The sequence below is a fragment of the Cephus cinctus genome, unplaced genomic scaffold (assembly GCF_000341935.2).
Source record: "Cephus cinctus unplaced genomic scaffold, Ccin1 Ccin1_scaffold0101, whole genome shotgun sequence".
NCBI classification, from domain to species: domain Eukaryota; kingdom Metazoa; phylum Arthropoda; class Insecta; order Hymenoptera; family Cephidae; genus Cephus; species Cephus cinctus.
In genome coordinates this window covers 322383-348041 of record NW_014332838.1, presented here as the reverse complement: position 1 = coordinate 348041, position 25659 = coordinate 322383, and the positions used below count along the sequence as shown (strand labels likewise).

The 25659-nt window shown below is 43.6% G+C and overlaps 1 protein-coding gene across 1 annotated transcript in view; it reads right to left on the bottom strand.

Annotated features, from left to right (window-relative positions):
- LOC107274773 (homeobox protein SIX3) overlaps positions 1 to 23670 on the bottom strand; it is a 30407-nt gene extending 6737 nt beyond the window's left edge. The window contains exon 1 of the mRNA XM_015754275.2: positions 21820 to 23670. Coding sequence (XP_015609761.1) covers positions 21820 to 22463 — 644 coding nt within the window. The 5' untranslated portion in view covers positions 22464 to 23670. The remainder of the gene's footprint in view (positions 1 to 21819) is intronic.
- Between the last annotated feature and the right edge of the window lie 1989 nt (positions 23671 to 25659).

The following is a 25659-nucleotide window of genomic DNA, read 5'->3' as shown; positions in this document are numbered from 1 at the left end:
CGCCCCAAAAAAAACATTTGGCACTCGTACGTACCCACGTTCCACTTCGCAAGCGATATTACTCATTTATTTATTGAACTGTGGAAAGGCGTGACGTCACTCGAGCTTGTGGCGTTTCTATAGCTACGATAATGATCCATCGTTTCATTGAATTTAATGACACCGTTTCTTATCGCAGTGACGGACTGAAGTGGAATGGACGAATGCTACCAATACTACTGTGTACTTATACTCTTACGTCCCGACGTCGCACGAGATATAGAAATCACTTGGTAAATAATTAATATGTAATCAGACCCTCGTTCCATGCTTGCAAGGGACTTTAGTCAAGAATCAGCAGAGTAGGCGTGTGGGGCAGGGGAGGGGCTGGGGGCGCCACCGTAGCTATACAAGAAAGAAGAAGGGTGTTTGCTAGCAAACACTAAAGGGGCTCTTAACGGATCCTGCGCCTGTGCGTGGGTCTCCTTTCTGTCAGGCTTCGCAGCACGAACAAAAAAAAAGAGTCTCGTATGATACACTGCACGCACAAGGTGTTTCGTAAATGAAAATGTACTTTCTTACTCGACATTGTTGCACGCACTATAGTCACAAACACCTTGCATAGGAATAAGCCTACGAATTGATAAACTCGGAAATTGAATCATTGAAACTGTATTGATTGTTAGTTTAAAATTTTTTTTACCTAAATTTGGGTTATTATCATATTTCGAGGCGATCATTTTTGATCTTTTAATTTTTTATGCTCTTTAAGTATATGGAGGTGTTGCTACTATTCAGGGAGTTTGGTGCGTTAAAATTCACATTAAACGAGCAGTGTGACGCCGAACGTTCAAAGTAGCTGTCGTTATTCTACTGCAACCGATATCTCAATTATCGTAGATGAAGACACTCAATGGCATCTGATTGAGGCACGCGCCGTCGCTTAGCGAAGCTCGTCGAGTTCAAGAGCTCTTGAATCGATTCGACCCATGGCGCACTTCGGGACAAATTAAGTTTTGCTTCTGAAATATGCGGCATGCCTCTCGCCCTCGGTACTGGTAATAGGTTTATACTGAGGTAAGAAAATATTTCATATTACGTATAAGGATATTAGGGAAAACATTTATGAATACGAATTTATTAGATTTGAACACTTTTTCAGCCGATTCTCCAATATAGCTCAGCTATACTCGATTCAAGATCACTAGGTCATTTAGCACCTCCGGGTGGTATATATCTTGAGTGTGTAATAAAAGTCAAGTCTGCATCCGTGGTTCGGTCAATTAACCATTTTCAGGGAAAAAAGTGCGCCGACCAAATTCTGCGCGACAGCCCGTGAAACCAGCAGCTCGTGTTCGCCGTGCGAGGGGGGTGAGAGGGAGATGGATAAAAAAATAACGAAGGATCGAAAACCGTAAGATGGCCATTGACTGAATGCTGTATCGTTTTTCAAAGACTCCCGTTTTTTTCTCCGACGTAATTTTTCCTTTTTTTCTCCGCGACTCATCCACTTTTTTTTTACAACTTCTCCCTTTACTCTCCTCTCTTTTTTTTTTTACTAGGGCTGTCTCTCTTTCTATTTTTTTTTCTTGCGTTACTAAGGCGAAAAAAATGATAGAACCGTATAAGATTTCACGGTACACGCGGGGGATCAGATTGGCCAGCTTTAAGCCGTCGCAAATTACTCCATAAGCCTTTTAGTTGCCCACGTCCATGTTTCACAGGGTGTAGGTAGGTACCCCTCGACGAGTTATTATTTTGTTGCACCGTAATATTGTAAACCCCCCCTGAGGCTTTACGGGGGATTCTAAAGGAAGCCAGGCGTTTACGCACTAACCGAACTCTACAGCCGATTCCAAACTGCTTTGCTACCCTTAATACAAAATTGAAACACAAACGCGTAAATATCCGTCAGAGACAGAAATTTCGAGTATATATTGAAGATTCGCCCAAAAAAACATTGAAATACTAAAAAAAAAAAAAATTCTCCAATGTGACGAATGAATAAAAATATTTTTCATCCTGACACGAATTAAGATGAAACCCAAAGCCATCCTAAGGGTGAGGTATATCCTCTTCAGACTTTCCACCCCGGGCAGGCAATCTAGTGCGTACAGCATCAAAAGGCCAAGACGTGGAGCCCCAAGGGGATTCGCAACTAAAAATTTAAATTTAACGCAATTTCAAGTGATTACCGCGCTCCTCTCTGTGATATGTCCCTTTTAGCCCACCCCTGATTGGCTTACATTGTCGATGCTTAACTGTTTCATGCACCAGTGACCGACAGGGGGATATCATTTTCCGATAGGGGTAAGGTTTCATACCCTAAGGCTGAGACTTGTTACCCCCATGAACAATCTATACCAACTTCAAGTAGGCTGGGTATATATATTTATCACTCTATTTTATACGTATCGCATTGACTAAGAATTAACACGTAAACCTTTTTGTCTATTCCCGGTCTAACGTGTGCTGGATACTGGACACTGGCTTATACGAGCTATGTATATATGTATACAGTGATCCACGTATAAGCTACGAGACCGGTACGCATAGCGTGCAGGATCAGTAAGATACCATCTCATTCAAGGATCAGGATCAGGACTGCTGCAGTGTTGCATTACACCACCAGTCACGTTTATCCCCTGATATAACGGGTGTCCTCTTAATGAAGCCGCAAACGAGCCACGGAGTCGCATTACCCGCGTCACGGTTGGGCTTTCTGAAGTTACAAGAAAGATCATTCCATTAGTATGGTTCTTTACTGGAGATTTTCTATATTTACCAAATGGTTCACTCGTGCACTGTTGGTCTGGATATATCAAAGTCAAATAGTTTTCTAAGCTTCTTTACCTTCTCAATGGCTGTTTATTACACCATTCGATATGGGTGGAGCGTAGGATGTATCGAGCATAAATGCCTCTGTGCCGAGATTTACTACGTCTGATTAAGCAATTAAGCCGCGCCGAACGCTTTGCGGTGTTTTTGCTGCGCGGTCCAGGCAGCCTCCGCTTGCTTTCTCGTTATGCCCACGTCCAGTCGTTCATCCTTTAATAGACGAGTCTCGTTGGTTTTGGCTCTTTCGATGATGATTCTTCTTCAATGAATGTATAAAAGGATAACGTAAAAAAATATCGTCATGCCAAGTTCCTTTAGTTGTTTATGCTCGTGTCAGAATCGAAATTTCAGTTTGTTAGGTTAACGATTAAAATCCCGAAGCAGTCAGGTTTACAGATAGAATATACGAGTATGGTCCTATAGCGGTTTTCTATGAATTATTTTCTGTATTATTGTAAAAAAATATTTAATTATTACAAGGAAGTGTTTTTATCGATGAATTTTATATTAGTATGAATTTAGTACAGGGGAGAAACGAGTTAACGATGACTCGGGGAATATTCTTTTTTTATTTAAATAAACGTGCACCGGAGATCTTACCGCGCCCTTGTCTCGCTTGACTTTACTGGATTGTCGAGACGCGGAAATCGGGACGACGGGAAGAAAGAATTCGTTTAGCTAATTTATGTCCGCACCCTACGGCGCCGGTTGTTGATTCATTTTATTAATTTTTCTGTCTCTCTTCCTGCCTCTCTTATTCATTATCTGATAATTCGATCGGCGACAGGAAGCACAATAGTGTTGGTCAGGACAGGCTTCCGGACAGTAATAACAAGAAACAAGGCAGATATGTCTCTGGATAATAAATTTCGAGTAAAAAGACGTCAACGAGGATTATGATGACATAAAAATGAAAGACAAAGCGAACTGTACGCTTCTCTATGTAAACTTGACTGACGCATGGCGCGTATAGACGGATACGGTGGCGTCCTGGAAAAATTAAACGATTCGCCATCCCCCGGGGAGAGCCGAATCAATTTCTGACGTCCTGCGGACCGTGTAAACCAATTTCAGGCAATTTCACGTCAAGAATAGCCTCTTCAACAATGAATTGACCTTCGAAAGGACCTTTTCAATTTTATACGAACTTGAAAAATACTCCTAGAAAAGTACGTACGGCTGTCCCCTCCGAGTACGTCGCACTGCTGCAGCCGACAATCGCACGACACCACTTCGCTCCTTAACACAGATTAGATTAGGTTAGGCTTCCTTGACCAGGATAAACGATCGCGAATTCTTTCATTTTCCACGACACACCTAATCGTACAAGAGACGAATGACATTTTGACGTAATGCCCCGTCCATAAACCACGAGTACTTCGACAATCTTTTTTACGTTGACGGTACGCCGTGTCCGTTGCTCGGTGCGAGAAGACGCGACTGCAGCGCCACTATCGGACGAGCCGGGAAGCTCTACACGACGAAAAATGTCTACGAGCAAATCGAATAGATACGAAGAACGGAAAGAAAGAGGAAGTGTTGGATAAAATGGCGGAGTTATATTAAAGTTATTGTAGTATGAAGTGTAGAGAGGATAACTCGTGGAAGACAGTAAGGTTATCAAACCTTTGACGTTCCCGTGGGACTAGACGTCCAACAATTTCATCGGCGAGTATTTTCACAGAGGACGTATCCGCGGGTCCAGAGTGAAATTAGCGGATCCCTCTTCCCGAGGGATAGGACCACCCTCCTTCCTTTCTTTCACCAACACCGGTAAGTGTCTTCTATAAGACAGGGGGATGACGAGTTGATATTCCTCGGCCCTTTTCAATGTTCCGAGTTCTTCGAGTGTCAAATTTAATAAAGTTACATCGTTTCTATAATAAGACTGCACAGCGGCTGTGTAAAAATTGTTGAATTTACTACCAGTTTTATCCTCGTGACATTACGATCATTATTCCAGAAACTGTTATTTGTCATTACACAAATTTTATAACATTTTTTTTTTTTAATACGAAAGCACATTGTCTACTATATTTTTGAAGCTGAAATTGACTTTATTTTACTGTATAAGACAATTGCGTTATACAAGTTGTTGGTTGTTAAAGACCGACAGAACAGACATAAGAGAAGTGGACAATTTCGAAGGAGTAGCGAGACAAGAAACTGCGATATTACGTTTCACAGTAACGTTATACACAGCACAGGAAACTAATTACCCTCTAATGACACTGCACTGCTTGTTAGCACAGTTCATGCCCGAATGCACATTTAACATGGTACATCGATCGAGTCGCTTGAAGAAGTTTTGGAAATCATTGAAAATTTATATAATACATAAAAGCCACGGTAACTCTAAAAACCTCCATAAATTGCTTTATAAACTGATCTGCCATTTAGTTAGCTACCTCCACGCTTTCTTCAAACTCCCTTGCCCTACATACAAAAGCGTATATGTATACCAACGTTCATAAGAGAGGTTATTTACGCGTGTAAAAAAAAAGATGGTATCTTAACGCGTTTTACAGGAAAGAAATAAAAAGCTGAGAAACCATCTTACATTATTCCGTGCCGTTGTGTCGGTACATGTAATTACACCGCTATCTCGGATCGCCGCGATTAATTTCACGTTTTAACGTAACGTCCGATGATATTTAAATACGTCGGCGCATGCGCGTGAGGGACTGCATGACACGTAGACTCTTTGGCAAAACGTCCCTGTTGACATTGTCTCCGGTAAATTAAAAGGAATAACAAATTCTTACGTTCTCAAATTAAAAAAGTTAGATAACCCCTGCCCCTCCCACCTTCCAACAGTCCCCAACAAAGAAACACCTGGTATAGTACAGACATATATATATTATATTATATTATATATACACCTCTAACAAAAATGGTGGTTCACCTTCGAATCTGTTAAACTTCAAAACATCAGTGGCTGATCGTTTTATTAAGCAATCAAGAGCAACGCCGATCAGTCGACTAGTTCAGGATTAAGGATCAATCCGTTCGAAAAGTTATTAGACGCTACCGCCATTTATAGAGTCGCTGACATTTCGAGGATGGTGATGGTTGATGGACTTACCAATATATTATTATTATACGAAACGTGCGTCAATATACATATATAAACTAAAAGTATGTTACACGTATAGGTATAAAGTGTCTAGACGAATTTCTAGGCGGGCCGGCCGATCGTTCCCGGCGACAAGTAACTAAGCGCAAGCGACGTAATGTCCAAGAGACGTACGACGGGGCAAAGTGAATTAATCATGACGCGAGAGATTTCGATCTGGTCGATCGGTGTCCCGATTTTCTCGATTTCAAAGCAAGCCCACACGCGGCAACTGTACGGGCAGCCGTGTAAGCAGATAGGGTAAGCTATGTTAGTATAGCAGCCGAAGGGACGATCGCTTGAGAAATGAGAACCAAGCTTAAAGTCAGTGGGCAGAAAATGAATGGCGGCGCACATTCCCTGGGTATGATCGTGAGTAAACTCAAGCAAGGTAAGAAAGCAGGGAACGTGCCTTACGTAACGAGCTCCGTAAGTAAGCGGCTACGCGTAAACGAGTACGCAAGAGACAGCGAAGTAACAGTATGAGTAAGCGCTTACGTTAAATACTACACGAGGACAGCATTTTGGCTTTGTCGCGACATTTGTCATTTTTCCATTTCCGTAGTAATTAACGTCGTGCCCGACAGTTGCTACCTCGTTTACGTAATATGACGCGCGAAATTACGTGCTTCGCGAAAGTTTACACGTTCACGTGTTATACTATCCGTACGCATAGTTTTATACACAGTACAGTCATTCTCGTAAGTATCGCAAAAACGTGAGGCACTATATATATATATATATATATATATATATATATATATATATATATATATATATATATATATATATATATATATATATATATATATATATATATATATATATATATATATATATATATATATATATATATACACACGTATATACCATATACAGCCATTTACAGCGATATCGATGCGATCATAATACACGTACTCTAAATGCGAGCCACTTTGCTCGTTATCGTACCTGCCGATCTCTTCCAGCGGCCGAAAACCTCGCTTTTCTCCAGAAATTAAGGCCCACTATTTTCAGCGGGCGGATGTGACGTTGCAGCCTTCGGAAGTAGCCCTTTTTGTTAAAGCCATCCCCCTGACCCAACGCGTCCAGTTAATTACAGTCGTAGCTCCTTTAAGCGTGCAGGAGGTTGCTTTTAAGGTGGGAAATGAAGTTGACGTAAAAGTTTGGCAGCGCGAGTAGATTCGCGTAGCGCCATTGTGTATTGGCCATAGAGCTGTCAGCGTTGCCAACCTATCGGTTGGATAAGAGCGCGGGTGAGGACGGTGGGATTCCTTATGGTTGATCTCGGTGTCCCTGAAGAAGGTGCCGTACGGTCCTTTGAATAATGACCTAATGACTCGATAATTCCTGCGAGTCAGGAAGCTTTTTCAAGACACGAGAGGAACCCATAGGAGTCTTCGTGCTCGAACGAACAGTGTAATAATGATCGCGCGCTCACTAAAACACGAAGGCTGTTGCGATGAGTGTGCGCCTTTTTTCTACGGGGGTCCTAATTTTAATAAGTGTGTTGCGACTCGCTCGACTAAAATAACAGTAATCGCTCTGCGTATTATCGGACGAATCTGAAGCACAATGCTACCTCGTTAGACGGGAACTGGCATTGTAGTTGTAGCTACTATATTTGACTTTATTGTGTCCGAGGAAGATGCTGCTACTTGCCAGAGAATTCGAGTCAACCGAGCGAACGGCAGTCGTTGTCGTTCGGGATCCAAGAGAAGTAGAGGTACGTTGACGAAGATAAATTTAAGTTTTGTCAATTTTCCAAATTTCGTTTCTACGGAGCTGCGACGCTCGACGACGGAAACGTCGCGGATTTGCCGCACGAGAAATCTTTAAAACGGGACTTAATAGCTGGAGACCTTTACTGGGATTAGAAACGTGCCAGAGTAATCTGGGTTGAATTTGTCGCTGAGACGAGAAATTCCTTTCCTGAAATCAGGAGAAAGGCTGGGAAATCAGGCATCTTCCATGGGCAATTTCGCATTATTTTCACTGTACGAATGGGAAATGTCTTCGCAGCTGTCGTCAATGCTGAATTACCCGTAGGTTCGATGCGCCTTGAAGTCGCGTGTCATTCGCGATTCCACCTGAAGTCCCTCTTAGAACGGGACTCGCGACTATTTGAAGAGTGTCAAACGAGCAGTCTTCGCGTAGGGAACTATCATCGCTGAGCTCACTTTGAAAAATTGCCAGAGATTCTTGGCGACTCAAGCCGCGTTCGTATGACGATTAGAGACGACGACGTGTCGCGCGCGTATTTCTAAGCTTCGATCTTACTCTAGAACAAGCACTCGTCCTCTTTCGGTCTTGTGCGCGACCGGTTCGGAGTATACAGAACGAGGAGAATTACGTGGCAGTCCAAGTTAGTATGTACAGACTATAGGACGTACAACCGAAGAGCATCCACGGCAAAGGTCCTCAAGCTCACTGGTAGTTGGATACCGTGCGGTTAATTATGTGCCTTACTAACCAGCCAGAGGTGCCTCCATCTGGTGTCTAAGAACGCCAGAGGCGGAGGATAGCACGATGATAATCGCAAATTGGATTATAATTCGCGCGAGATAAGTCACGCTCGTCACTTGCTGTGAAATGGCCAACGAGAGATTGCTAGGAAGTTGGAAGAAAAGGAGTAACGCGTGGATACGGGACCCAAGTATATAGAAGCCCCTCTCTTTTCGCAGTCTTCTTAGCATCTCTCTCTCTCTCTCTCTCTCTCTCTCTCTACTCTCTTTGCCGACTGCACTCCCATTCTCGTCAGGATGGTCCACGGTATCCTCCTACCGGACCAGCCAGCAGTACCCTCTTCATCCCATCGCCAATTATTTCGTAATTGAATGCGAAGAAGCCGAGAGTCATCGTTTAAATTATCATTCCGCTTCGACCGCCACTGTCGGAGGCTTTATTGTTTATCGCACCAAAGCGACAAGAATGAGGAACGGTGTGCGATCCTCGTGTGAATCCCGTCTCGTTTGTCAACTGTCCACCGTTTGCGGGTACCGATTGTTTTTTATTAACGTCACTCGCTGCAGGCTGATGTTCCTTTGTTCCTTTATTGCGCGTTTTCATGTCACGACGAGACGCGGCGAGTGCGTCGCGATTCCTTCGCTGGCGATTTTCTCGTGCAAACGCGTCGTCGAGGATTGCAAGTGAGACGCGAAAAGTCCTCGCGGCTTGACTAGTCTCGTCGATAAGAAAGCTGGGGGCAAATATGTGTCTTGCCTAGGCCGACCGACAAACGCGAGGATAATCGAGCGATTTGTCCTGCGTCCCAGGACGGAATTGGATTGTCGACAGAAGATGCATGGTGGATGAGAAACCTGTAGCTGCGGAGTAATGTAACGGGTGGCGAAAAAGGGGCAGTGCTCGTCGAAGAAAATTTGGTTTTTAGAAATAAGATAAAAGGTGGGGAAAAAAATGATTTTATTAGGTCCATCGGGGGCAGAGTTGTTTACGGTGCGAAGAACGTGTTTTTAATGAATAGTTCGAAACGTGACTCAAATATTTCTGACAAGTTAATCAGGAGTAGGTAATCCATCGAGGAATCGCCAGGAGACGTCTGGATACCGTCTCCAGGATGAATCCACAGAAAGTGCACATATTTATGTAAATGCATAGGCGCTCGGCTCTGCGTCCTTTGCTCCTTTTTTTTTTTTTTTGTTTTACAAATATGGCCACACGGCGGCCATCGCTGTTTGATGACTCTGCAGAACGAGGCCTGCCGGTACGACCCCGCGATCATCAACGCATTATGGCATACGATTAACATTAATTACACACCTAGGCTCCAAAAGTTTTATTCCACCAGGAACAACCGCTCGAGTGCCCCAGTCCCTTTACTTAGTGCCGACCATTTTTCTGGCTTATCTTGGAAGATTAAATAATGCTTTCCCTAATTCTTACAAGGCGTATCTGCCCGATCGTCGAGCGGTGAATTACGTGAACTGGAGAAAATTAAAAAAAAAAAAAAAAAAAAAAAAAAAAAAAAAAAAAAAAAAAAAAAAAAAAAAAAAAAAAACAGAGCTGCGATATTTGAAAAAGCACGTGTGTCGATTCCCTCGGGTTTACTCAAAGCTTTTAAAACGATCCTCTTACACACCCTCTTGTGTCCCTATTACATTTTTCGTTATGTTTGTATTCTTTAACATTCTCCTTGTCCATACGTCATCCGGGGGGGATTGCTCCAAATGGTAATCCCGTAGGCAAAGCACAGCGTTACATAGTAGCGCTGTTTTTACAAGCGGGGACTGTAACGCCTGTCACTTGTTTCGTGTTTGCCAGCCTGTTTGATCTCTGCGCTGGCCCGCTTCATTTGATTCTTATTTGTGCTCCGTTTCGTCATGCACAAACATCATACCTCGAGGAAGCCAGCGAGGATTTTCCACGCGATAAAAAAGATTGATTTGATTGGTGAGATGTTTAAAAAATAAAAATTACCAAAAATTTACTAAGTCGAATTTGAGAAAAATTATTTTTTTTATTTTCAATACCTAGACACACCCTGTAACGGCTAACCAAAAGTTACCTGGTAATCAATTTTTCTTTAACTTTCCTAAGGATCTCGACGTGTGGATATGAAAAATTTCAGCAACTGGTAATGAGCTGCGATCACAAAGGGGGCCGCGCCATCTTGGACAGGCCACTGTCATTTGTTCTCCGTTCCGCGGCCATTTGTTCGAGACCCTCTACACTGTGTCTTTTGTTGTTCCGTCAAAACAGCATTATGCCTCGCTAACGATGCTCATCTCTCGCGCCACCCCTCGACACAAATAGAGAGCAAGAGAGAGAGAGAGAGAGAGAGAGAGAGAGAGAGAGAGAGAAGGCAACCGAGAGGCGCAAACGTATGTTCCGTCCTATCGTATTAATACACGTACTACCTAGGTTGTCAAAAAAAAAAAAACAAAAAAAAACCGTGAAAATTCCAAAAAAAAATTCCACTACAGCCTTTTAACTCGCCTTAATTCATTGAAATGTTTATCGAGACATTTCCGCGTTTTGTCACCTTGTTGATTGCTCAATATCCCGTGACAAATCGGCTCCCGCGCTATTTTCAAACTCGCCCAGCGGTCCATTGAGTTCTCGCCGGGGTGAAGATGCACAGCATCATCACTGCCATCAGGCTGGTCGACTAGGATTATCGAAGAACGATCGATACTCGATTCGTTCCATATACCCGATTGAAAAATCATTTCTGGTTGACAATCAAGCGACGCCACCCACCGCGACGCTTCGGGAGGATCAACCCAACTCGAAACAATTGACTGCCGCGGGATATGACAGGACGAGAAACTCCAGGGAATTTATCGTAATTTTATGTATGGCACAATCAGCGAGGACGCGCGCCTCTCACTGCCCGATAAAAAGAGATACAAAAGCACCGAGATTTACTGCCTTTTAAAAACCTCTCTTCTTCCTCTCGATTCTTGCCAGAGGAAACGGCAACATGCGATATGCTACTGCCTGCACGATGCTAATCCTCGACTACCGTCTTCCTCTTGAGCAGGATACCATTTTTTTTTTTTTTTTTCATTTTTTGTCCTACCCAAATTTCCAGTCTCCTAACCGGGATCACTGCGACTTTGAATACGCACAGCCGTCGGATTGCCAGGACTCGTATTCACGAGACGTAAGAACTCGCGGCATACTTTGTAAGGTCTAATATACCGTGGCTAATTGACACGCAAGGCAAGGGTATCACATTATACAATAATAATCTAGGAAATACCGAATCACATTATACTTTGTAATAACGTGGCGCGGCGTATCCTGCGTACAAAAAGAGAAAAGTGTGCACCGGCCATGTCAAATCTGAAATTCAATTTTAGTCCGAGGCGACGGAAAAAAATTAGAGGGAGATTTGAAAAAAAAAACATTTTCTAAACATCCCGCCCCCCAACTTTCGCGCAACAGGAAAAACTCTGTAGGGGTGGCATTCGTGTTTTTGTTCCCAGTGAACAGCTATCGATTTAAGTGTCTCGAGAAATATTATTAATTAAAAAAAAAAAGAACAAAAAAAAGAACCGGAAATTCTTAAACCAAATATTCCTACCAAAGTTTTATGGTCCTACGCATGCGTAACGATACTAAAAAATTCTAAAAACACTTGTAAAATTTGTATGAAAATCTTCAAAACCTCCTTAAATCTTGTTGACGCGATAGCAACGATGCGCAATGGCGTTAAGTCGTCAGGTCGATACGGTATGTTTTGTTTGACCCCGTGGCTTCGCGTTAACCGATAAACGGGGTGCCCTATACATTTAGAGGGTAGAGAGAGAGAGAGAGAGAGAGAGAGAGAGAAAGTGCGTCTATAAAGGAAGAGTGAGATATCGAGAAGGACAGGAGAGAAAAACAAAGTGGACTGGAGAGGAGCCGCCATTGAATCGAGTGTCACTTGTCTTCGCCACCAAACTCCCTCGGGGATTGTCAAGCATGTATATACCCACGTGTGTATATGTCCACATAGTGCAAGAGGGTTTCTGGTCAAATCGATATAGTGTTTTGTTTTAAGTGAAGCTAAACGAAAGATCCTAAAGTGCCAAGCAGTATATACATGTATATCCTCGTCCTACATCGTTCGCATTAGCAGATACCAAATATATATATATATATATATATATATATATATATATATATATATATACATCAAAATTTTATATCACAGAAGAGACGCGACAATACTTCACCATAATCTTCCATATTTTCTTTGCGCTCGTAAAATTTGTATTATTTTTCTGTTGCTCCAAATAAAAATTGAATTCCATTCTCTTTCTTTCTCCGTCACTACCATACAGGACTGAAGTTCCTCTTTACGTCGCGCTCAAGAGTCTATTTCCATCGTCGGAACAGATGTAACCTCGCCGCTCGTGGCAGCGGCGCGTGCATCGATCGTCAGATGCGTCCCTTCCCCTTTCCAATCTGCAGTCAATTGTTTCCAGCTAAACTGTTTGCCTTTCAGTCGGCACCCTTTGCCACGCGGGACGTTTATTTGCTCCGTTAAATGTAGCGCGATTCGAGAGCGCCGAATTCACAGCTAAAGGTCTCGTTCTCGGATGGGCATCCGGGGATAATAAAGGGATTTGAAGGCGTTTGTGAAAGAGGGAGAGAGAAAGAGAAAAAAAAAGAATATACATAGAATATCCAGTATCCCAAAGTATCGACAGCATATACCTTATACAAGTACCTAAAGTCATCGGCTGGATTCCTGATTGGGGTGATCTCCTCGAATAAAGAAAAAAAGGTCCCATTAGAACCTCCGATCTTGCCTGTTACGAAAATTCATCGTCACAGGGCAACGATATACGGGAGGTGGTGCAGCGAGGAGGATGGTCCACGTATCGGTACTGTTTTAAGTGAAGATCCTACGCTGCCCAGGCCCGTCCCGGTACCACGTGAAATGAAGACGGGCGCTCGATGGGTTTTCAATTTGAAAACAATTAATCACTGCCTCCCATAGGTTCCCCGGTAACGGCTTAATTATAAAACAATCACGCGCATCGAGAAAAATAAAAGGCGATAGAGGCGAGCAGAGAGACTGGCGGGTAAGGAGCGAGCGGTGCCCCGGAGTATGTGCTAAATCATCTCCTGGTCGTTTGTTACCAGTACCCGGCTACGTCCTCGTCCATCTCCATACCGACCGACCATACGAAACGAGAGACTTCGACGTACCTTGACTCCGCCTCACGGTACTTCTCTCCTCGTCTATTCACCGTCAGCCAACATCCTCTGTCCTTCTCCATCGTCCGCTCTCGTTTCCACACGGAGAGCGTGTATCGTCTCATAATATAATCCACGGGACATCGGCAGGCAGCGCATATAAGAAATTCTCGAAACCGTTAAGTATCGGGCTCGGCGATCATCGTTCTACGTAGGCAGGTAACCATCGCTCGAAGATTGAGAAACTATCATGGCTTTATATGTATATCTTGAAATGAATCTGGTGCCGGTGTCTTCATTCATGCTCCAAGAATTCCCTTCCGTTTACGAGTTTACCAAGATCTCGGGCTTCTGCCAGTCGCCGCTAACAATCCTCGTGGTCAGATTGTCAGTTGCTTAATTAACCGTGAAACAAGCGAGGGTAGCTGGACACCATAGACGAAACCGCATGGGTTATTCGATACACCCTCATGGTTGGGGACCCTTTATAAGGTAGTCCTTGGAAAACACCATAGGTACCTGGCTCGTAACCAGACACCGTGATCTGGACCGATGGAACTCTATATCACAGGTGGTAGCAGCACGGACCTTCTCCCGTCTCACTGTGTCTGACTATTAGGATCCCATATTCTCGTTATCCACTAAGGCTTTCATGGCGCATATCTCTCTTACCCATGGATCTCTCCTTTATAGTCATTCTTTCTTTTCGCCCTTTATCGTCCTTCCACACAGGTTTCAGGGTAATCGAGGGAGTCGCGCCAATTTCGAATTTCGTCTATTGAAATAAGACCCGAAACGGACTTCAGGATCTTCCTCGTCTCTTACGGAGGCAACGTCACGCTGGCATTGTAAGTATACGCGTACAGTGGTGGCTTCGTAAAGAGCCTATCAATCCGAAGGCTCGGAAGCACGGGTATTAACTATAGAGATTACGAAAGAGGACCCGATCTTGAAAAGACAGGATACGTCGCCATTATAATTAACCCGTGTACGGGGTTGCCCAGTGACTACGGATAATGCATATACTGTTAAGAACTCCTTGGAGCACCGACTAATCGTATCGCATGTAAACCAGCAACGTCAGACAACTTTCTGAAGAGACGCGGTTAAATATTCCAAGGGAGATTCAATAAGTCACGTGTACATACGAACACCTTCCTAGAAGCGTCCCACGCGTTAAACGGTACTTCTTAAGACACATCTTTTGTCCGATCAAGTTTTTTCAACGTTAAACAACGTCAACGCAGTTATGGTAGCTCTCGACGTCGTACAGTCTTCACAAATGATCATCGGGGTTGTTTTATTTATTTTTTTCCTTCGAGTTACAGTCTATGCGCATACAACGCACGATTTGGAGTTTTGTTTAAACTGCCGGGGCCGCGCATGCGCGGATAAAATTACTCGAGAGAAGCGTGGCGGTAAATTTGAATTCGGGGAAGGCTAATAGGAAGATAAAAATATATAAAGCGACAGACAGACGTCCCGAGCTCGGAATCCGAGGATCGATCGAGGCTTCGCGTCTACGTGGCTATCGCCATATTTCATTCTATTCGAGGAACAATGGCGGTGGGTAGGTATCGGTTACCTTATGACCCTCTCTTTATATAGCTCGAGTACTCTTTTCAACGCCTTCTAAACTCTCCTAGATGTTTTTGGGGGGGCATGATTTTTTCTTTCTTTCTTTTTTCTCTTATATAAGCACTTCGGCACAGCTCTCTCTCGCCGGGGGATAATACACTCTTTTAGCCCCCTAATGAGCGGCAATTACCGTGTCTCTCTTGCGAGTAACAATCGATGATCTTCGGGCGCGCACGCCCTCTGTGATCCTGCGTTCATTTATCTGAGCCCAAAACAAAAGAGGATCAGATTGAACGTTCACGGATGTTTCGTAACATCGCTTAATCCGTTCTCGATCCTAACATCGATTGTCAGTCTCGTCTCGCGCGCGTCTCGGCGCTCGATACCCCGAGGATTATTTTATTAAATAGTACTTTCGAACTTTATACAGAGAGGGGGAAGAGGACCGGGTACCAGTGCCCAAACGAACAAACGGTAAAGCCTATTAACGCGACGAGAGCTAAAAAGAGAAGAAAGTAAAATAAAAAAGAGTAGGTAATAAGAATAGCCTAAAAACGCGCCAGGATCGAATCTAATCGTAGCTGTTAACGATTAAATAAGCATTTCAACGTGGATGAGATAGAGGATGAATTAACGAGAGTCCGTTCGTTCCATAAGGCAAAATGCTTTATGCGTGCCGAGCAGGAGTATGATTATCTGTAATATTTTTTTTTTTCATTTTTTTTAATGCCCGATGCGTGTAAATGCGATCGATCTCCGTCGCGTGAGCAGGCATATGAAAATTCATATCAATGCTCGTCCAAAGCAGTGAGGCTGGAAATTTTCTTTGATATTTCTTTCTTCCGCGTATTGCCTTTATCGACGATCTACCGAAATTGCCAAAGAAACGGCCCGAGCCATTGGGGGGGACAATGGGGCCAAATCGCGAGAAACAGCCGTGTGCACGCTAGCGAGAACTTCGGGAATCAATATTACGAGACGAATTAGTAGCTTGTGGTCCAATATATATCTCGCCCTAATATTTCTCGCCCCCAAATGCCAATGGGGGAACCCCCGCAGGGATGGCGTGAAAACAGGCACGCATCCTACGCAGGAGCCCACGCGGATAAATACACACGGGCACGGTGAAGGTGTACGTGTGCGGAAGGTATATTGGAATAGCAGGAAACAAAAAGCGATTGCCGCGGAAACAAGTGACAGCTGCCGATGAGCCACGCGCGGCAATTACCCATTTGTACTTCCCATTTCTTTTGAACCGGACGTCCGACAAATGTGACTAATTATTTCCCGATAGATTGTTACGAAAAATAAGCTACTTCTCTCTCGCGCCCACTCTCCCTTTTCATCTTTCGGTCGTTCGGAGCCACAAAGAATTTACTCGATCAGGTACAAAGGTTGCGCGCGCCTTCGTTCAATAGCTACCTGTCTTTGCGAGGTGGCACTTGATGAATAGCACTGTCCAGCGTCAATGAACCCTTGTCTTTTGTTTAGATAACACGGAAATTGTTGATGATTGTACCGTTATTTGTCGCCAGGAGCATTCAAGAGTTTGTGTAAGAAACGATCGATCGTTAATGGGACAAGTGGAAATGGCATTATTTTTTACCACGTTGAAATAAAATATTCAATAGTAATTCATTATAGGAACAAATCTAGGGTAGCATCGTACGACAGTACGAGGAACGATTATTTCCCCAGTGTAAGTTTACCTTATACTTGAAGTGACTTTTCCTTTTGTACCGTTCGAAAAATTATTGCACGTTATGCGATATCACGATTTTTCATTCACAAAATCATAACAACTTCATAACATAAAATCACACTCAACCACGACACGCTGGTAAGACAGTATACGAGTGAATTGAAATTAAAAAAAAAAGATAAAAAAAAGAATGCGAAAGAGTGTTAGGAGAAACGGAGTAACCCCGAAGAACGGGCGATCTCGTAGATTCAAGAAGAGGAGCACCATCAATCACGCAGTATCGTGACAAGCTTTGACAAAAAGCTGCTACGTGATTCCGAGGGCCACCCGCGGCGGCAAGTAATACCTTCCCTATATACATACGTATACCCATAAATTTTTTTCTACACCCACTCCAGTCCCTGGATATCGCGGGAATGTCAAAATTCACAATCATTAGAAAGCACAGGTCCGATCCCCGTCCACCGTTCGTAATCTATCACGAAGAGCTCGTGCTAGCAGGTGTCATGGCAGCGGGCGCTAATGATCTCGGACATCGCAGCGTAGAATTAATCATTGCCTTTGTCTTGATATATATTCTCGCCGAGAGAGAGAGAGAGAGAGGAACTGCCCGAGGTAAGAGCCGAAAGTAGAAAAGAGAGAGAGAGAGAGAAGAACGAAGGGATTTCGCAGAGGCAAAAGGACTCCTTCCTTTCTCTAAAAATCTGCCAGTCCCGGCTACCTCCTTCGGCTACGTTTCTTCTGCCCTTATAACCAGGACGCTAATAGTTTTCGGATCCTGATGCGGCAAGCTGCGTCGGGAATCTCGAATTGAATTTCGTTCAGCGTGGGTCGCCGGTTGCCACTCGGACGCGTCAACGAGTAGTAGAATCCTCCTCGTTTGTCGGACAGCTGTCGTCCATCTGCGAACGGACATTCCCGATTGGACATTGGGGCGATGACATTTGCCGTGTCTTGCTTGTTTCTCGCTTAAGGTCATCAAGATAGCGGAGAATCATCCGCGAATGACACTTGACCGTGACTCGGCGACGTGTCTTTCTTGTATATGTCTCCGTGGTACACGTGTACGTAATCTCCGTAGGAGAGACAGGGAAACAAATCGAGTTATATGAAAATGACGTTTCGGAATAGTCACGGCCGGGAGAGACACTAAGCCACTTAGATAATGCCTGGGATGATTTTGTAGCAGTATACGAATGGTGGCGTTCAAATGAAATTTAACTGATTTATTGCGAATAACAATTTCACGAACTGACGTCAAAATTTCACTATGCTCTACTAATGTATGTATATCTTTATGGGGTATAAGACTCGTCGAACGTGAAACTAGCTAAAGGCGAGAACGTACGAAGCGACAGGTTCTCGTGTAAAATCGCATAGCCAGTTGATATACGCATGGAATCACAAACAGCACGCCCTCTGATACACCAGGGACTTTATCAAAATCTGATAACTCTCAGGGCAAGAGAGCCCGCGTAGACTAAGCCACCCCCTGGAAAGCCTGCAATGTGCAGAGGGGAGTGAACGGAAGAGTATGAGGTCATAGGAGAGCACCGATGAGAAGTGAAGTGAGTGCGAGAGAGAGGAGAAGAGGGATAGTGGGGGGGGGGGTTCAACCCTTGGTGTGAGGGCGCAGCCAACCCGGTCTTCCTGGCAACGTTTCTCTCTATGACGTAGCCGGCGACTCTGCTTCGCTATACATACACGCACGGAGATTGCTCCAGGGCTTTCGGGGTTGAGCATATTGAATAACTCGCTCGCTGGACCGCGAAAATATACCACGAGGCTGCTGGCAGCATCTGACTCTGTGCGGATCGACATTCATGAAAGAACCTCCACGGAGTCCTCCGGGCGCCTATCCGCTATCCCTATTCTCCCTCTCGCTCTCTCCACTTCGTCTATGTATATCTTCGTTCTCGTTTTCTATGCCTCGTCTTTCTCTTGTCGCTCCGTACGAACTCTGTTCAGTGGATTCGCTTGGAAGATGGATGAATTCTCGTAAATGCGACTACTCGCTCCTCTGGAATTACGTGAAAAATGTGGCGCGAGTCCAGGAATACAAAAAAATTTATGATTACGTTAGGAAATTTTGAATTTTATTCTCCCGAGTACTTTTCTTTTTTATATTACATATTTAGGGGTGGGTCTAGCAAAATTCTGGATATGGGTCTATGCACGTCATTTTTAAAAAATTTTTTTTAACTTTCAAATGAGATACTATACAGCAATGTCCAGGCTTGCGGTTTATTTGTATATCTCGTAACCTGATGTCATCTTCGAACGATAGGTATAGCTGTAGCTGTTACGGGGATGGAATTTGGAAACGAGACCCTCGGTCCACGGCACCAGGCTGTCTGCTAAAAATTGTGTCGCAACGGGGGATGTATTTTCGAATTTTTCAACTTCGATTTTTTTTCGTAGGAAATGTGACGGCGATCACTTTGACATTTTTTTTGGGGGTAGAAATAATTTTGAAAATTATTCGATTATCGTAGTCTCAACGTATACGACACGTGATGTGTATCATGTAAATGAAAGCTAATGAATTTAATATTTTCTGCTATTTGCCTGCATCGACTATTTGTGTCAGTCGTGTGCAACAGATTGGATACGTAAAGTGTAAAGACCAAGAAAACTTCCTATGCCGTGCACAGTCATTACGACTAATTAAACCAGAACGAATGAACGATCGTTGGCCGTTAACGATATATCAATTATGGCAGTCCTCGGTAACGGCTAGTAATGACTTAATCGGAATGAAATTCGTTATGCGGGACACGACGCTGTGAAAAATGACGGAAAATGAATTTTCATGGTAAATAATGATTTGCATGAAATTTGCGAATAAAAATTTGGTCACGAATCGGATGAATTAAATTATTTTTACAAAACTATGAATAATACATGTAACGAGGGAAATACGTTTCGACAAAGATAAATGTAAAATAATTTATTTAAAGTACCAATGATTATTCATTGATCCTGCCAATGACATTATTTAAAAGATTCAGTCATTTTGTAAACCGCGTCAGTTGATCAACTTCAATTTATTATTTATTTTACTACTCTGCACGGTAATCACTGTTATACTCTGTTATATTTAAAATACAGTACGTGTTACGTGACTGATATAAAAGTCCAGTGGCACAATACGATTTGTGTTAAAAAAGATAAAATATTGTCGATATATTCATTCTGGCAGCCATAATCACTCTTTTTGTGTGTTAATGTAACATGATCAAAAATAATAATTGAACAAAATATAACCATTTTAAAAAAATTGTCGATAAGACTTTCTGATACTCGAAAATTTTTAAGAAATTTGCATATGATATCGTCGCGTACATAAAGGCGCCATTTATCCTTAGTAAATTCTACACAGATACGAGTCTATATAAATCGGTCTGGTTTTCCCCAGGCCCCATAAATTATGGGACTATAGTGCCACCAATAAGAAATACCGAGTGCGAAGAGCCGTAAACGGTACGGGAAAAACCCAAGTACATCCCCCCGGGTTACCGTATTTTCGCATGTGACGTCTCCTTAGGGTAACAATAACGACTTACAACGTTGGAAGAACAGGAAAATAGCAAGACACTGTAACCACCAGTCGTTACCTGCGATACGAATAAAACGGTAGAACGACAGGTGGTAAACCCTACAGGAACTATTCAAGTGCGAACCCTTTAATGAACATCGTGACTGAAGTAAGGGCGGTAGAGATTATTATTATTATTATTACTACAATCTTGGGAAATCCAACTTAGCCGTCAGAACTTGGAAGAGACTTTGACGTATGTAGTGTCAACTGCAGTAATTATGAATTTTGAAAAATTTATGTTAAATTTTATACAAATAAATATACTCTAATTTTTTGTATAGGGCAACGCAATGTATTCCTTGTGGAAATTAATTTATATCGTGAAAGCAACGACTAGACGTCTTCGTAGTATTCAGAAACATGGGTGACTGTGAATGGTATAGATCTTGGTGCTCGAGAGGGGCCTTTTGCGAAACGCGATTTGAAAGACGTAATGTGAAAATCGTCGAGCCGACGGCAGCGACCCTCCGTCGGACGTCAAAATGAAATTACGCGACCCTCGTCGAGCACATTGGGGCAGGCTACAAAGGCTCGTTTGCTGAGGACAACATAACAATTTGTCTAAAGGGGGCTAAACCGCTAATCGTTTCGCGATTAACTTCTATTAAATGATACTTAATGAAGAAAATATTATATGGATAAAAAATCGATTTACAGGTTACTGATATACAGGTATTAAAGAAAAAAAAGGTGGTACAACGAAATCTTGTAAAAATGAGATTTCAATTGTTTGAAAATGTTGGTACTTCATTTTGGGACTTAATAATTTTATTGACGCACTGGTATGGATAATCTGATTATGTTTATTGTTGATTAAAGTTTACGGAAATCCAGTAAAACCTCATTCATTTATTCAATCTGGGTTTTTTTTTCAATAACCTCGTTCCTTTGATGCCTTTTCGTACTTTAATTTGGGTTTAAAGGGTCGCTATGTTTTTACAGTAAGGTTTTACGGCGCAATAGACGATTTTTACCGTGACAGTCATTAAGGCAGGTATCACGAGAATTTTCGTTAGCCGCGTAGAAATTCCACATTCTTTGGGATCTCTTTGAAACAATGTGACAAACATGTGTTCTGTGCGAGTTCATTGTTTCGGCACGTGTTATATCCTCTTGTACATAAAGGAAGGGACGAGCCCCAGTTAGTAAAGGTTCAAAATGAACCATGTACAAGTATGGTTATAGTATCGGTACTGGAAATTTGGAAAAATTTCATTGAAGTTTGAAAAATCAAAAAAAAAAATCCAAAATTTCACGACGTACGTAGGCCCGACAAAAGTGACTGGTCGAAGGTCAATTTCCAAAAAAGAGTAATAAAAAATTGGTGTACGAGTAAAAAAGTGCCTGACATACCTATTTTTGGCAGCAGCAGCCCTGTCCCTCTGTCTCCTATTCTTAAACCAGTTTCCAACTTGCGTCGGGGTGAGTCCCGTAGCGGCAGCCAGTTCCCGTTTCTTTCCAGGATTGGGATAGGGATCCTGTAGGTACCATTCTCTTAGCAAGGACCTCGTCCTCTCCTTGAAGCAGTGAGTCTTCTGTTCTCCATCCCAGATTGTGCGCGGAAGTGGAAATTTCTTTCGAACACGATACTTGTCCACGGGTCCCAAAGGTCTGCCACGTAGTTTCTCAGCCTCCTGATAATGGGCCTCGAGCCACATAGCTTGCAGCTTGCCGTGCGAGTCCTTGGTGAATTTGTGCCTCTCAAGTATGGCATAAAGTTCCCTGTAATGGCCCGAATGAAAGGCCACGATGGCCCTGGCCCTCAGGACGGCCTCGCTTTGGTTAAGTTCCTGGATGTTCGGATGAGCGACCGGCAGGCTCCAGAGGAAGCGTGCCAGCCTCTCGATGTCGCCGCTCTCCTCCAGGGTTTCGCAGACCGTGGCGACCTGGCCGACCGTAAACGAGAGCGTCGGCAGTGCGAAAACCGGCGCCGGGACTATAGGGCCATTGGCACTGGTTGTCGTGGTGCCCGTACCGGCTGGTGCAACGGCCGACATCTCGCAGCGACTTTCCTTCGATCACGTTCCAAATCCTAATCTCGTGGTACCTTCCTGGTTTGGCAGTCCTGGCTTCAGACGTCTGTCGGCATCGAACTCACCCGTGCTGAGTCATTTTTTGAGTACTGCTCTAGGGCACTTGAGCATCCCTTTGTATTTCGCTCTTGCGCTTCTCATTTGGTCGCAGTGCTTATGACTTGTCTCTAGTAAATCTTAAATTCATCCGTAACAGGTATAATCAATAGGTCTCAGGGGAAATGCCCACTAAAGGTGAATAGAAGTCACGGACTGTCACACTCCGTCGATTACTTGAGATATTGACATTCGCTGCTGTCAGTGCCTTCGTCATTCGGGGTACTTTCGATAGGAGCTCAAATATTATCACCTGTACAGATTAAATCCCAAGTACCGGCGACTCTGGACATTTAAATAAACACTGCGGGACTAGTTGTTGGCTGCTTCATTCAGCATTGTTTTTCGGCTTCCTGACAATTTCAAATCCAGACTGACACACTGTCAACACGAGTATCCCCCAGTAACGTAAGGACTCACGAAATTCTCTACTAGGATGGCAACCCGTCCAAAACACACATGACACATTCTCCCAGCATGAATTGACCTTTGTAAAAAGGCCTTCGAGATAAGCAAACCGGTCAATTATATTCAGCTCATAATACAAATTGTCGCACCGAGCCGCGAACGTCCAGGTCTGGAGTAGCTTTTTGGCAGACTGTCAAAACTCCTTGCTCAACGACGCTCCTGCAGAGACAAGGCAAGAAGAACCACTACCGATAATACTAACACTTTGGAGTTGTTTGGGGGATCACACGGCAGAAAGCAGGGCTGTTGCCTCGATCGTATCGGATAGCAAACTGGTTTCGCTTACAACCCGGCATCTCGGCCCCAGCCCTTCCCTGCATGATACGTTTGTCCGCGTTGCACCGGGAGTCGCTACTACCTACCTCTTCGGGAACCTCGGCCAATGACAAACCACGCCTCCCTGCCACCCCACGATTGGCCGGATCCTATCCTCGTCGTCATGGCAACCTTTCTCTGACCTTCCCCTGACTTCCCTTTTGCGCTTGTGGTAGTTTAATTATCCCCACCACAGTAACTCGGGACTCTCCTACCTCTCTGGGTCTCCCAACACGCTCTCCCAACCCGGGAGTCTCTCACGCCTCTCTTTCAAGAGTGCGACAGAGAGAGACAGATATAGTGAAACCAGGGAGAAGAGTATGATCGTAGTAGAGATCAGCTCACTCCTACCTTCCACCGTATACCCTCTTCTTCTTACCTCTCTTATCTACCTCTTCTTCTTCTTCTCACTCTATTGCGGTTCGCCGATAATCTGAGATGGACACTTCTCCCCCCCACCCCCCTCCTCCCACCTTGCTGCTACTCACTAAGACGAGCTCTTATTTATGCCATCGACTTCAAACCCATGATTGCTTTTCTATACCGATACGGGCTTCACTTGTTTCATGGAGCTGTACATATTGGAGTAATCACGTTTTATTATTTAGTATATCTATAGCACTTCATAGGATTCCCAACACCTTAACTCTGTTCCCTTTACCCTGTGCTATTACTATATATCGCATACAGCTGGAAACACGTGGATGGGTAACGTCACTAAGAAGTTTCAGGAATCTCATGGAGAACTCGTAGCTTTAGATAAGACGAGTGAAATTACACGAACCATATGCCTGTGTTATGTATCGATATTAAATGGATTCGTATGAGAATTACAGCGTGACCAAATTTCCCCGAAAGCATCCACTTCGTTATCAGTCGGATTTCAAAGTGGAGAACGACCTTTTGAACTTCCATCTACAGTAGCCATTCCTACAAGAGAATTCTCGGAGCATCTGGGGTTCGAATGAAACGAGAGAGACTCGGCGGTGAGAGAATTGAAGCGAAGGAGTGATAAGGAGGGAGGAGCGAGGAAAAGGATGTGCGACGGCGCCGAAAGCTCGAGCGTCGCGACGCTTCGCGTTATCGAGCGTCGAGAGACGACGTCGACCTTAGTCTCGGCAAATATTCTCATTTGCAACTTCCCCGGAAACCGGAGCAATCGGGCCTAACCCGCATCCGTTTTCTATAGTAAATTTTGCATCGTGTAACGTTGACTTCACGTGACCCATATTAAAGATACATAAAAATCCAAACTGTTTTTCTTATCGTATCCGTACACGAATGCCATGTGAATTTTACTTGGTTCGAACTAATATCGTTCCGTTTTCAAGGACTCCGTTATAATTAGTTCGCTTGATCGGATTTGTAAGAAAGGAAAATCGGCTTAGGCGGTTATTACAAGTTTTCGCCAATTGCTACGGGGTTTTCCCGAAGGCACCGACCGACTCTTAATATACGCCGCACATAAATTCACTCAGTGGTTGTCTTGTTCCTTGGTGAGAACGATTTCTGCATATTTATTTAAAATCGGGAAATAATCGCTGGCTATCTTATAATCCTTCTGTATGGACAACGGCGAGAGCATCCGATAATGGTTGGACTTTATTACCGCCTTCCCGGCACTAACGACCTACGACTTGTTAGTCGGACGTTGCCATCAGAATCCTTAGATCCTTTCACGTTCTCTATTACTCATATCACGCTTTTGCACCCTTTTGCAGATATTCGCCATTGCTGTGTATATACCCAGCGCCACCCTCCTGCGCGGCCAACTCGCATTTTAGAACTGGACGTTCTCTGGGGACACCAGTGGCTTACCGCACGCCTTATTAAATAATCATTGGGCCGGCGAGATGCTCGTGGATTATAATCACTGTATTGAAAAAAATAAAAAAAATTTAAAAAATGTTATGTAGTACATACCATATTATGTCATGGCATTAGGAAAAAAAAATTAATTTACTTAGTAATATTATAATATACAGTTACCTCTCGTTGTCTTACTCTTCTTGGTTGATATACCAGCAAATCAGGTGTTAAAATCTCGGCAAAGCAACCCGGTATACCGGTTTCCTCAAATATATGTTTTTACGACTAGACACAGTCCTGTAGGTAGAAGTTGGGACGTAATATACAGAGGGACTCTGGGTTTCCCCAGAGCTTTCACGAAGGGTGCAACTAAGGCAGGGAGACAATGAGGTACCAGCAAGACCCCCATAGCGCGGAGTGAGCGACGGGAAAATCGAGAGGTGGTAAATACTTATTGGGCCCAATTAGCCAC